Below are 18,240 nucleotides of genomic sequence, written 5' to 3' on the forward strand. Positions count from 1 at the left end.
CTTGAAGTCTTGGCTCTTAAACTTTAGAGACTGTCGAGTTGCCGACAGGAGTTGGAGTCTGAAGAAACGTCAAACTTCAAAACTAGGCTTGAGCCTAGCCTGCCGCCTCAACCTGTCAACCAATGATTACTCCAACACTTGGTACACTGTTCGTATTACTAAATGATACGTTGCTTAAGTTTTAAAAAATCTAATAAAATCTTTCATTGTTATATTTATGTTATATTTCTTTCAATTAATGATGTCATAAAAAATACACTGCCTGAACTATAATTACATATATTATTTGTAGCTCAAAATCAAAACATAATTATATATTTCCCCCATGCATATAAAATTATGTTTCGGTATTAAGTTACTTGTTAATGTAAATATTATATAATAAAAAAATCGGAAACTGAGAAATGTTATATAGAACGGTAACACTGTCTTCACTCATTTCGGTTCCCAGTCTGTGCTTTCCCTGTTTTTATATTATGATATCAATTAACAACCTTTTAAAATAAAAACAACAAGATTATGATATTCGTAATATACTAATTAGTGTTGTTTGTATTGTTTGGATCATCAATAACTATTTAGTTGAATGTGTTCATTGGTAAAAGTCAGTTAAATAGTAAATTTCATGCAGTGTACTCTAAAATCATGGAATACCAAGATCAAGACATAAATTATGATAATATTATTGAGACTCTTTTGAACACATTTGGTAATGCGTTTAGCAGAGATTGTCTGTTTGCGATTGTTGAAGATTGCGGAGGCGATCGTAAGTATAAATATTTCGTGTAAAGTATACTTATTCATTCAATGCATCTTGTTTATTGATTTTCCACACATGCATGTCTATATTCATGTACACAATATGTATTGCGCGCCATTATTTCCTAGAGTTTGTAGATGTCTATAGTATGCTATGTATAGTAATATTATCTAGGTACAACAAATTAAACTCTATGCTCTGTCTGTAAAAGACTGAATACCTTTGATAGGAAGGTTCATAATCCTTTAATAACATTTTGTTCCGGATGAAGGCTGTATTGATTGATTTGGGGGTGCGTTGCATCGATTGCAAGCTGACTTTCAGTTTGTTTTTTGTGTGCATGTAGTCTATACTACACTCATGGGATATAAGTTTGTGTTTTATTTAAGTTCAAATGTGAAACATATGAAGTATACTTATCTTTTATTGAGTTTTTTATAGTACTTGATAAATCATTTAGTTTTTTATAATAGAATAATTTTAAAAAAACAATAGTTTTTTTTAAATTATTAATAATTCAATTACAATCTTAATTGAAGTGTCATTGAGACTGATCACTTTTAAGATAACTGTGTGAACAGAGTTTAAATTTAAATGTTTTAACAAGATGATAGCTTATTTAAACTTTAAAAGAAGGAATGTTCAATCCTTTCTGATTTAAAACAGGTTTGAGACATATCTTTATTTTTGTTGTACAAAATTAGTTTACAATTATTTATTATACACTAAGTTGTTAGTTTTTGTGATAAATAATGAAATTACTCTAATTTTGTGTTTTTAATTGTCAATTCTCTGTAGAATTATTTTGTAGTTGTATAGCCAGTATTAAATGAATAATTAAAAAATGAACATTCCTTTTTTTTGTTATCCATTCTTGTGATAAATAGAAATAAATTGGAGCCAATTATGGCTAAATACGAGTAAGGCGAACACTATAAGCACTAGTTTTATAATTGAATATACAAACTGAATATCTATTAATTTATTGTATCTATTATAGAATGTTGTGGTGTATTAAAATCATTAATTATTGAATATTTAATATGTTCCTAAGTAGTATTCATACATCATAATATTTATATTTATTCATATAATTCAAGTAGACTCCTGTAATTCTGTGCAATACCTTCATTATTAATTAGATAAATATTTGTAATTATTGGTTGTTGTTGTATACTTCACTTTCCCTATAATAAGTATTCAAAACAATGGCCTATCCCATTTATTATTCCCTTGAAAATATATTTTTTATTCCTTAACTTTTTATTTTATTAACTATTTTTAATATTCAATTTCAGATAACCAATATAACCATAAAACAATTAAAATAAAACTTCAATAAAAATAATTTTATTTTTCAACAGTTGAACAGTCTGCAAATGCTATTATAAATATGATGGATAGTAATTTGGAGTCATCGAGTTGGACAGACACAAAAGAACATGTTTTAACAGAAAATGTTTGTGCAAATCAAATTAATACAAGTCAACAAAATGTTAATTCATACAACATGGGTTCTGAAACTATACCCAAGACTCCAAGTACAAGTTCTACAGTGGATATTCCAAAAGAAACAAAATGTGTGACCTCCTATGCTGGTGCATCAAGAAAACAATGCCAACAAGTTCAGCCTCAACAGCCAGCCCAATCTTCGCAACGAGATCCAAAAAGAAAAATTACAACTTCTCAAAATTTTTGGACAGAACAGTTGAAACAAATTTTATCATACCACAAAGACGGTGTACGTGTTTTGATTGTTATGCGTGGATTATCGGGTAGTGGAAAGACATACCTTGCAAAGAAACTTATTGATGCTATTTACCCGGTTCCGAGTGAACGAAACTATTCCACTCACATTTTCAGTACAGATGATTATTTTATGCAGAATAATTTGTATGTGTTTGACAAAAGCAGGCTTTCAGAATTTCATGAACGAAACGAAAGAATGGCAAGAAATAGTATGATTCAAGGAGTCAGTCCAGTAATTATTGATAATACTAATGTGGAACTCTGGGAAATGAAAGCTTATGTATATGAAGGCATTAAGAATGGTTATATAGTTGAAGTAGTTGAACCAAATACACCCTGGGCAAGAAATCCAAAGCAACTTCTGAGACATACACTTCATAATGTTCCAATTCATACTATCCAAAGAAAACTTGACACCTACCAAAATGGTGTGACTGGTGCCTTTTTAATAAGATATTTTGGATATTATTATGAATCTACTATGAGACCTCCCGTTTTAAGACTTGTACCTCCTATTGTTCGAGAAAACGAAACGACTGTTCCTGTTGAAAATGATAAAAATATCCCTACAAAAAATATGGATAATAAAAGCCAGGAATCTGATCAAATTTCAGATAATCAAGATTTTATTGGACAACCTTCATCTTCTAAAATGTCTGATGAAAACTTGTTTAAGGAGTCAAATTTTCAAAGTAGTGAGATTAAAGATGCAAAAAATTCGTTGGAAAATACGAATTTGACTGAAATGAAAATATCGCTAGAAGAAATAGAAAAAATAGAAGAAGAATGGGAGAATGGCGAAGACTGGAACGACAACTCAAATAATATAGTAAAAGAAAGTGAATGTCTTCAATCGGCTGAAGCGAGACCTCAAAGAAAAGAGTTACCAAAATCATCGAAAAAAGAGAACTTGTTAGCATCGGTGGGAGAATGTCAGGATTGGAGTAAAATGTCGATGTTTTTACCATCTTGGGGTGAAAGTAGCCGTTTACCAGAAGTGCCAAAGGTAATTGTAGAGAAAAAGTCAAGTTCAACGTGCATTGAATTAGGCGATACTGAAATTTCAGTTTTAAAAAATCCTCTTAAAATAATAACAGCCACATCGAGAGATATCAATGAATCTTACGTGGAATTGAAAAACACTAAGATTCCTGATAAATGGATGCTACATAAAAGCACTTCTACCACTAATAATCAAATTTTAAATTATATGCCACGGTGCGGAAATGAAGAGAAACATTTTAATTTGTTTCGGAAATTGTTTAAAAATATTCCAAGATCCGATTTAAGACATATTTTTGATAATTGTAACGGTGATGTTAATTGGGCAGTCGATATTGTTCTTGATGGTGTGGATAATCAAAAATTAGGTACACGTGATACAAACGACGTTTCTGACACAGAAGTAGAAGAAGAAAATGAAGATCTCTGCACATGTTTAGCCGCATACGATATTTTACCCGATCAGAATGAGCCCTCATCACCAATTGAACCAGAGCAAAATGTAGTTCAGGCTTTGTCACCTATTTATACAAAAAAAGGTAAAAGAGAAATTGCAATGTCAGAGGCATATATACAATTGAAACGACAAATAGAAGAAAACGTTGTAATACCAGACAATCATTACTCACAACAATGTTTAAAAATCAGGAAAATTCGGCGGGGTGAATGTATTACAGAGGAAAATAAAGAAGAAAATGTAAGTGCTTCGGATAATACGGAGGATCTCGTTGACGAAAGTAATATTCCGGGTACATCGGGACTATCAGAAGAAAATGTAAACAATGACAATATTGTTTGTACTTCTAAAAATGATGATAGCGAAGCAAGCGACGGCGATTCGACAACTGAAGATGAACTTGATAAGATAGTAAATATCAACATCGGACATTTGTTCGTTAAACAGATAGATGCGATTTTTGGGCGGGCTGATATGCAATATCCACCTTCAATAGAGCCTAGGATTAGTATACGTACGTCGCTCTTGAATGAGATCAACGCTTTATGGATGGAGTCCCTAATGTATCAATTGGAACAATGTTATAAACAAACAAATTTAATGATTAAACAGGATGAAGAAACTGCGAGGTTTTATATTTGTTTTAATTTAGTGTGTCATTTATAATTTAAAAAGAAATTGCTTTTTACATATTCAATAGGTAAAATTAATGGTTTTAATTTTTACATTTTAGATTATTATTATTAAAAGAAGAGGAATTATTAAGAGACGGAAGAGAACCTGATTTCCCGGATTTTAAAGAAATTATGGACATGGATTTAGCACTTACGTTGTATTATAAAGATGTAGAAGAATGGCGTAACCGGGAACCTGCTGATTTAGCAGCCAAACTTTCAAGAGATAAGTTGTATAACTTGTTTCCGGAGATTTCCAAAGATATCTTGTCTGAGTTGCTCATGGCACATGACAACAATTTTCAAGCAACTGTTGAGGTATTTCCTATTTATTATCTATTTAATATATAAATTGATATTTTATTAGTAAAAGCATAAGCTATTTAAATTTAAATAATAAAAATAATTTAACCATATTATTTTACAATACTGTCATACTTCAGGTACTCTTGATTTCAACGGGTCGGGCTAATATACTTGACGATAAAAATGGCGTCAGCAAATTTGTCATGGAGAAGGAAATAGAGAGGCAAGAGAAAATTCTCGATAAAGAGAAAAAGGTAAGGACTTCTTATTATAGACTTATTTTAAACGAAATATAAAAGAACTTATTTCTATTTTGTTAATCATGTATCGGATTTAATTTAATTTATTGCTTATTGAATTCAATGTTTGAAATAATTGCAGACTGTTCAGCTCATATTAGTATGAATTTGCCATTTATTCAAAAATCTGATTTAAAGTATAAACCTGGTTTTAAATAAAAATTCAGTAGTCAAGTAAGTTAAACTACTTCTTATTGTAGTGATTAAATATAGGATACATTTTTTTTAAAGGCGACGTCATTCTACGTTCTGTCAAATCTATAGGGACATACTGTCAAGGAAAAGCGTAAGCTCCATGAAATTCCCGGCGTTCTGGTAGTGAGAAACCTATTCGAGCGATATAGTATATTTTAATAGTTTAATTATATAACATCATGAAGATTCATCGCTCTACTTATTCTTACCAGTATTTGAACACATTGTGTTTACATTAACGTTCTTGTCTATCGTAGAATATATTTCTATGGTTTCGTCTATACTAGTGAAATATTTTCACTCTTCGAATGATAACTATTATAACTAAAAATGCAACTTAAAAATTACAGTTATATTTCATTTTATCCATCTGCAACCGAAATGAATTAATTTGGAAAAACAAATCACAATTTTTAACAATGACACTTAAAAAATCAAGCATACAAAGTCAGTTTACATAATAATAAACATAATCAGCCTGTAAATTTCCCACTGCTGGGCTAAGGCCTCCTCTCCCGTTGAGGAGAAGGTATGGAGCAAATTCCACCACGCTGCTCCAATGCGGGTTGGTGGAATACACATGTGGCAGAATTTCGTTGAAATTAGACACATGCAGGTTTCCTCACGATGTTTTCCTTCACCGCCGAGCACGAGATGAATTATAAACAAATTAAGCACATGTAAATTCAGTGGTGCCTGCCTGGGTTTGAACCCGAAATCATCGGTTAAGATGCACGCGTTCTAACCACTGGGCCATCTCGGCTCAAAGTCAGTTTACGATCGTCTAATTAAATAGTATTGTGTTTCACGCCTCAGTATCATTAAGAGTTTTCTGCGAATTGTCTTTATAACTATGTCTAAAGTTATCTGCGATTAAGTGTTACATGAGAGCGTTAAATCGATCGTAAAAAAGTCGATTTGAATTTTCTATATTTATATTCTTAGTATCGAAGAGATTGCTTAGAGACTTGCAAACTTGATGCGTGTATCCCATAACCGTTCTTCTATCATATTTGGTACTTCACGACCGTTTTCTAGATTCTTCTTATATTTCAGGAACTTTCAAAAGTCGAATGGCCATTGCTACCGACTCCGGAGAAGGTTGATATGGAAACGGTGCAGATGTATCGCGACCAGGCTGAAAATCATTTGTCAAGACGAAACTTGTAAGTGGTTTTCTCGTACATTTCTTGTTAATTATAATATTGTATAATTTACTTGGTAGCGGGGCATTTTATCAAACCCATCAGGGTAAGTATCGTCCACTCATATACTGAACCGCTAAACAATAATTATTAGAATTGATCAGCTAGTGAGCCAGTGTAACTATAGACAAGGTCAAATAACATCTTAGTTCTCAAGGTTGATGGCACATTTACGATGGAAGGGAGGGAAGAGGATGGTTAATATTTCTTACAATTAAATATCTATGGTTGTTTGTAACCACTTATCACCAGGCGGCTAAATTATCAGCTTTCTTATTTAAAAAACATATGGTTGTTTTTTTTTTTGTTACATAGTTGTGGGAAATGTGTAGTCTTTTTTACTGGTAACACTCAAAAAGATCAATGGATAACTTCCGCATGTATAATATAAGTTAGATAACAATACGTGTCGATTTATTATCATATCATTTAATTTCTAGAAACTCTCAAAAGGCTCAAGATTACATACGAAGAGGAATGACTCAAGTAGCGACATTTTACTCAGACTACGCGTCTTATCACACTAAGAAATATGAACAAGCCAACAGTTTGGCAGCTGCCACACTTATGCAGGTATGTTATACTAGAAAACCGTCTAGTTTTACTCGTGTTTTACAATAAAGGTTTAGCTCATTTATATATTTTTTTAAATGTACATACAAACATAATACTCACTATAAATATATTATAACTAGCTGTGTCTGCGGATTTATCCGCAGTTATTTCAGTTTGCAACTGTAAGAGACTTATTGTTACTGAAAAAAAAAAAATGTTGTTGCTGGATAATCGGTTCAACGGATTCAGAATTTGTGTATTGCAAACAAACAAATCTTTATTCATAATATTTTTATTATTATACTATACTTATACTTTTGCTTATAAATTGTCCGGAAAATTTATTTACCGGCTACATTGACGTAGTAAACTATATTTCTAAATATATTTACGATATATGTACATACTATATAGCCTATGTTTTAAAAATATATTATTGTATGATTTTTCCATATCAAGGTACTTTTTTTGTGCGAGATAACAAAAAGAAAAAAAGAACTCTTTAACATTCATATACGTGTACTCTATTCCAATGGGAATAGGAGAAAAGATAAATAAACAACTTTGACCTTGAATTGACATGACATTTTAGTTACACTAGTGAGGAGAAAATTATTGAGTGAATGGGTAAAGAATGCTAAGGAACGATATATTTTATTGGTTTTACGTATTTTTTTAAATAAATTTTATATAAATTGCAAGAAAGGTACATATTAAAATTTTTAGATAGCAGCATTTTTAGGCTTAAATAAAAATTAGGTCGTTAGTTTTGATTTGGATCGTGGTATTTCGCAAACAGCCTTATTAACTTATAAGACGTAGCTATTTTCAGTGATAAGTCATAGAAACACACTCACAATTTCATTTATATGAATAGATTTTTATTCCATCATTAATAAAAAGAAATATTGTATGTTTCAATAATGAAGTGGCATTTTCAAGACATGACGTATTGTATAATACTAAGGTTTTGAATAAATAAAATTTTATATATCTTTCAAAGAAACTCTTACTTCATCTTATATCTAAAACGACTTTGACCGTGAAATAAGCATTAAATTATTTGAAAAAAAAAAAAAAAAAATTAAAAATAACATCTTATCTTAATCTTCAAACCGAAAAAGTAATGTTCAATCAGCGTAGGCCGTGTTGATGGCAAATCAAAAGTCAGTAGGCAAAAGCAAAAGGTCGTAAATACTAAATCGGTTACAATTACAGTTCGCTTAAACAAAGCCAGGGCGTAAGAAAAAAACTTTTGATAATTCCGAATAATATCTTACTTTTGTATTATTTTCAAAACTATAAATTAAGTGTTGCTTTGCATAAAACTGATCTATATTTCAAGATTTTTTATTTCTGTAAAATAAATTAATTCTTTTAAATTTTTTGTCTATACCTTACTATATAAAATAATAACATTTTTATCGAACAATATGTAACTTTTTTTATTATATTATAATGCATATTATAACCAATTAAATAAATATATATTTACAAAAAATCTAAACTGTATGTTAAAACTAAAATAATATATTTTTTATCTGTATAAATTTATTCATTCTCCATTCGGTTAGCGAACATCCTTAATGAGGCCTCCATTTTAATTGTTCGTTCATCGAAAAATGGCGTTTTGAATGTAGGCAAAACTGTTTTCGTTACTTTGAAAGTCAAATTTAAGTGGATGTACGTAGTTAAGTGAAACATTGTTATATTAATCAAGAACTGTTTGTAGTTAAACATAAAGAGGACTTATCAACAAAACACTCGTGATATTGAAAAGTACGGTTTGTTTTGGTTCTTTCCTATTCCCCTTGGAATAGAGTATAGATCTTCACACACATAATAATAGTAATTATATACTTACAGATCGATAGTCAAAGTAAAAATTATTAACGTTAGATTAATAAATCCAATAGATATATAATAGATATATTATATATCTATTGGATATTATATGGATTATATACCATACCAGTAGTATTATTAAAAATATGTTTTTTTTCGTGAGCGCATAAAACTCTGTTAAAATCCATAACCTAACAAGGAAAATATTTTATGTCCAGTATGACGTTATTAGGTTTTTTACGAAATTATTTATTTTTGGCCTTTGATTGAAGTGTTGCAACTCTGTATAGATTCCCTGTATATTAAACTATGGGAAGAATGATAGTATTTATTTGCCTTGAAACTTATTAAAACGTTATTTTGACATTTTATTTTTATTTTCTAGTTGAACGCATTAAACTGCGCCGATAATGCCACGATCGACCTACATTACCTTAGAGTTGGGGAAGCAAAGGAATCCCTCGATTTGTTCCTTGACACACATATCCAGAAACTGAGAGAAACGCAAGCCAGAACTGGCATTAGGTCGCACACCCTGTTCTTCATAACCGGACGTGGACTGCACAGCAACGGGAAACCCCGAGTTAAGCCAGCTGTCATGAAGAGGCTTCAAGAACGAGGATTGAGGTAAGTTTAGAATGTTTAAGATTTCTTTATAAATAAAACGAACTTTTTTAATTATTTATATTATTAATAATCATCCGAAATCTTTACCGAAAAGTTTAAGACCCTTTTTAATTTTAAAGATCGCGTGTTTGTTACTTTTTCTGAAGTCACTAAATTTCTGTTGACAACACAGAAACCTTTGTGACCAACTATTTTGACAGTTAAAATTTAAAGTGTTTTTTTTTTTATTTATTATCAATAATACATTGTATATAATCAGAATTTCTTTAAAATTAATTTATATGTACATTTATTAATATCTAGATAAGCTAGCTTTTACTTGCACGTGTGCTACTATGCTTTATATGCTAAATATAAACTTGTAACATAATGCTACAGCTTTTATGTACAAATCTATAGCCTATTCCAATCACAGCAAGATTAAATAGAAATAAACAACTTTGACATTGATTGACGCGATATTATTCTTCGGTATATTGAATAATCTGTGGTATTGATTATGGATTCGTGATAAAATGGCGTTTTCAAAGTCGGCGGAATAGTCATCCTAACGGACACATTGGGAGTAAAATTAAAGTTGATATAAGCAGTTAACCGTACAAAAAAATTAAAATCCAAAAGTGTAGAATCAAAGAGTCACGAAAAAATAAACAATTCTACTTAATGCCAAATCTCCAATCTAACAAAAAAATATATATACAAGTCTTTGGTTTTTTATCAATTTAAATTAACGCCACTGAGTAAAAATGTAAGGAATCTGAAAAGGAATGAGGTTACAGCGCGAACTTCAACGGTCGGTGGCGACCACTTACCATCGTATTACCTTATATGTTATAAAAAATATATATATCTATATAAGCATCACTGTGACTTGGTAACGAATGAATCAACATAATACAATAACATTTCGTAATTATTGGATTATTCTCTATTTATTGAGAAAGCGAACTATGCTCAAAGGAGTCTCAGGTAATTTTCGATAAAAATTCTAGCCGATAACCGAAACTGTTGAAAAAACAACCGACCTATATATTATTTTATTGCCTTAACCAATATCAACCATTGAACACTATTTATCAGAATTTAATCATATTTGCCAAATATGACAAATAATCAAATTTATATGACATGGATGATATTCATTCTTTTTAGTCTATATCATGACTCATAGCTTTATTTATTTATATAATAAGTAATTGTGTGAAACAGCAGCTTATTGAGTTATTATCAACTGTTGATTTTTATCATATGATAACAATATTTTTTATTCAAGTAGCCTCTTATTACACATTCACGTCAGGTAATATAATTTAATATTATTTACAACTGATTTTTTTGTAAGGAACTATTGTATTTAAGATATTATTATTATAAACTTCAAATCATTCAGTGCAGTATTGATTTAAATAATTACATTTACCTATTTCTGGTCCAAGTCATTTACTAGGACCGGCTTGACAAATAAATTAACCTGAGAAAAGTCGGCAACAAAATCTCAGCGGGTTTTTTGTATTTTTCTTTAATTGCTTACGATTTTCAACATAAAAAAGAAATAGCCAGACCATCGTTTCATTCCAAAAGTGTGATGTTCGATGAACTCACTAATTTTATGTATTTTGCACACAAAACTTCTTTTATATGTTTTTTATTTAGTAATAAATGCTAATTTGGATTTTATTAATTTATGTATGAAATTTGATTACTTAACATTTTATAAATAAACCGGTTGTGCTCTCCTATTTCGCTTGCGTTAAATTTTAATTATATTTATACACTTTGCGATATTGAATTACGTTTGTCGTTACTGCTCTGCTTCTAAGAGTCGTAGCGTTAATCTATAAAGCCCTTTCCCCGTGCGCACATCTCCTTGTCATATTAATTTTCTAGGGAATCGTGCAAATTATATGCTATTTTATTGCATCGTGTATAAGTTCCAGGTTACGTCTATTTTTAATATTATTAAGATATGTTCAATCGGTTAGTAATAACAAACATATACTTGTGTACTTGTAATGTTAGTCGGCCCAGTCTTTAGCAGTAACAGATTATATATAAATTCTTATTTTTATAACTTATAAGTGTAACTAATATTATTAGCTGTGGCGAATATTTTTTTTTAGTTTTTGTGTAAAAAATCGATATAAAGTAGACAATCCAACTTAACCTTGAGCAGTAGCTATGAATATATTAAGAAGTTTCTAGGCGCTGTTTGCTGAACTTAAGTGTTAGTAGTGTTCTATCGATCTTTCTTTCAAAACAGCTTTGCTTCGGTGATTTAAACGGCAACAACGATATTTTAAATTATACATTTATATGTTACGACGATTATAAAGTCACTCATGCATGCCACAGGGTTATACCCAAGATTTGTTACCAAATATACCTGTAAACTTATTGATGACGTATTTAGGTATTTATGTTTTTACTGGTACATACATACATATATGGTAATGGTAAAATCAATTGAATATTTTCAAAAGTTATAATAATAGAATATGAAAATGCTAAATAAAAGAGATTGTATGTTCATAAATAATAATGTAATATAAATTTTCATTTACCATTGATTTCATATAGCATTGAAAAATATTATATTTTAATTTCAAGTCACCTTGTCAGTCGTTTCGATTTTATAAAATATCACGAATCTATTACAGTTGTGATCGACTCTCAAGCATTTGAATATAAAAGTTAAATCTCCCAACTCCCATGGCTGGGCAAAGATCACTTTTAAGGAAAATGTTTTAGAATTTATTCCACCGTATCAGTGTTAGTTGGTGTATAAATATATTGATTAAACACAATCAGTGACATTTTAATCAAATGTTGTTTAACAAATCGATCGCGAATGAATTATAATAAAACTAACCGTAGTACGAAAATGTCAGCTTATTATATTTGCTTTTTTTTATTTGCAGCTTTTACGAACGCAATCCCGGGTTGCTCACTGCCAAGGTCTGCGCGGAAGACAAGCTATCCTACCAAATAGCTTAGGATCAGTTGAAATCGTCTAGAGACGGACGATTTCAACAAGATATTTGACAATACGAGACGCCTCCTCAAGTCCAATATTACCCGTACAATCCAGTTTATATACACTATCCCATGTACCCATGGCCCGTGTTCCCGGCCTACAAAGCGGTCTATATTGACTCGTACTCGGGGCCGCGGGCGACCATGTTTTTTTACAGTCATTTTATATATTTAGGATAGTGTGGATGTTCAAATTATACTGTGGATTTAAGGTAACGTCCAAAGAACGAAGCAGTCCTTCCAAAAACTTATCTACGGCAATTGTGCGGGTTACGTTTGGTGTCGCGTTCAAATTCTGCTGTTACGGAACTATTGATGTGACTTTAGTTATAATTTCAAGTCTAAGTGTTGCTAGGAGTTAGTCTATAAGGATCTTCATGTGGATTTCATTTGTTTTTATTAAGTTTAATTGAATTCGATTTAAAATTGTTAATTTCTTTATAAGATTATATTTAAGGAAACCTTAAAATGTTTCGTTGAATCGCTACTATTTTTATTATTTTGTTATATAATGTTTTATGAATAGATCATTGTATATAAATGCCATACCATTTATTAATAATTATTGTAAAATTTTTAACAATTTACACTTACGTTTTTCAACGTTACAAGGTGTTTTCGCCAGGATTGGAAATCTTATATTTAATCTTTAATAGGACGATGTGATTGTACACGATATGTGATTAAAAATTGTTATAAACGTTCAATATTACCCTTTACTTGAACAAAAGTAAATGGTATACGGATTTGCTATAATTAGCACAATCTATTTTTGGAAATTTATTACGATCGTCACGGACAAGGTCCTAGAGATAAACAAATCTTGAGACTGACTAAGCGAAGTTATTACGATTGATCTTCATTTTGAATAACAGAAATATTAATGTTTTAAATTAAATTATACGAACTTAAACGCAGTATTCTTAAAATAAAATGATCATTTTAGTAAACGAGTCGAAAAATTAATAACCTTGAAGATTAAAAATTTTAGAATTAAAATTAATTTAATATTTCATTCATTATAACGTAGTATTGTAAATAATAAATTAGAAATATTTTTACTGTGTAAGTTAAATTAAAATATTCACATTTCTTATAGATATTCACTATTAATACTTTGTCACAGATGCAAAATCGTAACAAGGTTCGGTACATCTTCTGTATATAATATATAAATAATTATTTTGCTCAATTTATTTACCGGTTAAATTTATTTTAAAAAACAAACTAATAACTATTTAACGAATTTATACGAATAAGTACATAACGTATGTTTTGTAAATTAACCATACATTCTACGAATTCCAACAAGAAGATATCATATCAATTGAATGTAAATGAGATGTATAATTTTTTTCAATATTTATCGTAATAATATAATAATAATAAATAATTATAAGTTAAGTTACACGATCGATTCAATATATCTAATGTTTTCGTATACGCACAGCAATGCATACAAACGTTGAACTTGCCAACTACAAGTTGATTTAAACTTTATGTATATAGACAAAAACTAACTTTTCTAAAAAATCTCGCTAACGTTTCTCACTAGATTCTCGCACAAAGATGGCGTTAAATATATCAACCAATGAGATAATAAAGTCTTGAACGTATAGGACACGAACATCAACCAATAATAATGTTTCAATGTAAGTTTTGACGTGAGAAATTTCAACCAATGAAATTGCTCTAATGTAAGTGTGAAGCGATTCTATTGGTGGATGTAGTACTAAAATTTGCTTACTGCGCAGTTAGTTTGTTTTAAACGTCATGGTAATACATAACATAGGTTAGATACTAAATTGTCTTTAAATATAATTTTTCTTAGAAATATTTTTGTTGCGAGCGTTTTTGCAAAATAATTGTCGAAACGATAAGTAGCCATACTCGTGTTCGTGTTCCTCGGTTCAGTGTCATTGGGGCGTCCAGTTTTGAAAGTTAATAAAAGCAAATGACATTAGTTTTCAGAATTTCTAGGCTCCCATTAGGCAGGGACTTCAGGTTCGTAGCCCTGGGTTCACGGTGAAGCGGAACTGTATCGAGTTGCAGTGCATATTTAATGCATTTTAGAATGCTCATTAAAAATGTACAAGTCCGATTTCGTTTTTTTATATAGCGCAAGTTTCTATTTTGTTAATTTTATTGATTCGCGTTTAAAGCTTAATTAGTATGTAATTCAAACAGGGTCTTAATTTACTTATCAGGAAGTTTGAAGTTAATTTTAGCTTGCATACGCTCAATTAAAACACGGTTTTGTCTAATTTTCGTCATATATTTATGTATAATAAATAGACAAATATCTCAATACATTTTCAATTTAATTGATACTTTGAGAAACATAAGTACAAAGTTTCGCATACAAACTACAGTACACGCTTACAATATTTTATGAAAATTATATTTTCGGTCATATACCCACTGTAGAGAATATTAATTATTTTTATTTACAATTAACATACCTCAAATAATATCAGCCTTTAAACTTACGTCCTTATTCTGTAAATAGATTCTATAATAAGTGATATTTTAGGTTCGTCCTATATTCAAATAAATTCACATTTTTTCTATTTCTTATATAAGTTTAGCAGATAAAAAGATCCACGTAATTTTTTTCTCTCTTACACTATTAAAAATAAATATATTTATAACTTTTGTAGATAGATTTCATTACTAAAAGTATTTCTACATTAAGAATTCCTATACTTATGGACGATACAGTGTCTATCGATAATATATTACTACTGATAATATATTTAAAATGAAAACTTTACTTAAGAAAATATATTGTCCATGGATTTAGTATCGCTTTTAATGAAATTGCTGATATAATTGAAAAAGGGACTTCATAATGTCCAGACACTAATATCTTCTGAACAGGTGGTTATTCGCTACGATAAACCACGTGGAATGGAATATATATTATGAACTCGAATCTAAAGACGATATTAAAATGAATAAATATACATTTGTGTCAATTGAAAAATGTCAATAGGCAAGTTTACTTGACGCATTAAATTTAATGGACGATACGTGTGTTCAGGAAAATAACCATGCGATTTATATCAATTGCGAAAGTTATACAGAAGAACGTGACACGGTAAAATAGTAATGCGTACATTACATGCGTACATTGTTTCGACTCTATTGTCAATTAGAATAAGGCTTCAATGGTAACATTGCTTTTATGTGCTTTCTAGTTATAATTAAATCTTGAATTCAATATGATTGATGTCGTAGATTAGATATAGATCGGCCGATTTTTGAAAGACTGAAGTATAAAATTCGTACCGATTAATCGCTGATTAAATATACATCGGTTTGTATATTTGAGTGATGCGTGCTCGGATTTAAAGATTTGAATATTCCACGTGTTACTTCCACAGGTCTGTCTCTAATTTTCTACCTTTCTTGAACTATTCTTCATATGAACTATCTATTAATCTTTATAAATGTCAGCTAAATACATGATCATCTATTAGGAATTTTAAATAAAACCATTGTCAGTATTGTAAAGTTGTTTACGCGTTTATGGTAAAAATTCCTGTCTTCGAACAATATTTTGTTCTCATAAACCGTTCTTAAAACTCCGTAATGTAATTTGAGCTTGTGTTGTTACCATATACCATATAACAGACCATTAAGAGGTTTTTATTGGCTCATATATATGTACGCAAATGTCCACACAGGACTAATAATTAATTAAATTTTAATTATCTTGTAATTTTGCTACTAAATTAACTGTAAATTTTTATAATATTCTAATTATTAAATATTCCCTTTTTATAAACTATTTCCGTATTCCGTCACGTTATTTGTCGAAGAATTCTCGGCATGGTGGTTGCGTCTTTAGTTTTTCGGACATATGTACAGTATTCCTCAATAGTACTAAAAGTGAAATCGGGATATTTAATAATATTAATATTGAATTTTTTTTTTTTATTTTCACATTTATGGGTTTTCAAACCTTAAGTCTAAATTCTCACTTCTAATGTTTCCAGCAATCTCTTACACCACTAACTTTATTCGAAAAGTTACACGTGGATTTTAACTCGAATCTGAGTTAATTACGTGTCGATCGATATACGCGATCCGTCGTATTGTATTCGACTTAACGTGAATTTTATGCGTAAACATAGCCTAAGTCTTTCAGAAACCGGTCTTACGTGTTTCGTAGTTGATTTTGCGAAGTGTCCTTCTATAGTTAAGTGACAATCTTTAGTGTTATGGACGAAAGTAAAAGTGAATTGTAAAGGGTATGGCAAATTTAAAAAATGGAATGCAATTGGTTCCCTCGTGCACCTAGGTTCTTTACATTATCTATAAATCGATACAAGTAATGAATATTACCTTATGTATTGATATGAGTAAATATTATTGTTGTTTTTGAATACACCAAACAATATTTACTCTAGAGGATATTAAATAGGTTTTTGTAACTTGATAAATACATTTGTTATATTTAAATCGTGGTTGAAAATAATACGTCGCTTAATTTTGAGAAATAATAAAAAAAGTTTTTAATAGATCAAGATTCAAGTTAGCGTAATGTTCGTTGCTGGTATCAAAATGTTAACAGCTGACTAAAAGGTTTTGATTTAAAGAGCGGTCCAAAAGAAATGTTTGATATTTTTTTAGATTTTTGGCAAAGATGGCTTATTCGGCCAACTATACTACTTGATTATTGACAATTTATACGGGTTTATATACAAAGACATTAATTTTATACAATTTTTAAAAAAAATTGGTATATTTAATTAGGATTCAGGGTAAATTATTAAATTAAAACGCTGTCTCATTATATGATTCAGTTAATTTATAAGAATATTATTTTCATCTCAACATTGTTACTAACAAAACTTATTCGATATATCAAAATCATTTTTATAACTATGAATAAATCTTCCCTATAGATATAACTATTGGGAGGGCGGACGTCGCTGACTGGTTTCGCGTTTTGGCTGTTTATCGAGGTCACGTTTAAAATTAATGTCGTTCTCCGATAAGCAGCGAACACGGAAGAGATATAGTGACTTATAATTGTCTCATGTCAATAGTAATCATTGTCAGTTACGTTTCTGTGAGGAGCGAGGTCGCGCGATGTTTCCCTAAATGGTTATACGAATTTGGGAATTGGTATTTAAAAAAATTGCAACATGAAGCGGGACTCTTGAATGGATATTTTTGAATGTTTCCTAGTTAAGCTATATATCATGTAGCCGCTGTCCCCACTGCTTGAACGTTGTTTAAATGTTGTAAATTAGAATATATTCTGAAGATTTTTAGACTTGTTGATATTTCTTGGCATGCCAATATTTCATATTTAAATTAAATATGATTATGAAATTGAAATACATGATCAAATCAGTATAACGACATATCTATGATAATATGAGATTTTTATATCATGTGCCAAAAAGTATGAACAAATATGGGTAGGTTAGTTTTTAAATGTCGTGTGTAGTAGGAAACGGTAATTAAGCAATTCAATGTGTTTTACGATTCGTTGTACTAATTAATAATTAATTTTTTT

General features: G+C 29.9%; 1 protein-coding gene across 1 annotated transcript; it reads left to right on the forward strand.

Moving 5' to 3' along the window:
- The first annotated feature begins 443 nt into the window (after positions 1-443).
- Positions 444-13,799, forward strand: LOC113402530 (uncharacterized). The gene is made up of 8 exons (XM_064216185.1): positions 444-766; positions 2,125-4,597; positions 4,702-4,960; positions 5,086-5,202; positions 6,499-6,608; positions 7,088-7,220; positions 9,433-9,674; positions 12,593-13,799. Exons 1-8 carry the CDS (start codon positions 646-648, stop codon positions 12,666-12,668), a joined length of 3,531 nt encoding a protein of 1,176 aa, XP_064072255.1. The 5' UTR covers positions 444-645; the 3' UTR covers positions 12,669-13,799.
- The last annotated feature ends 4,441 nt before the right edge of the window (positions 13,800-18,240 follow it).

This window comes from Vanessa tameamea, chromosome 11 (assembly GCF_037043105.1).
Source record: "Vanessa tameamea isolate UH-Manoa-2023 chromosome 11, ilVanTame1 primary haplotype, whole genome shotgun sequence".
Lineage (NCBI taxonomy): Eukaryota > Metazoa > Arthropoda > Insecta > Lepidoptera > Nymphalidae > Vanessa > Vanessa tameamea.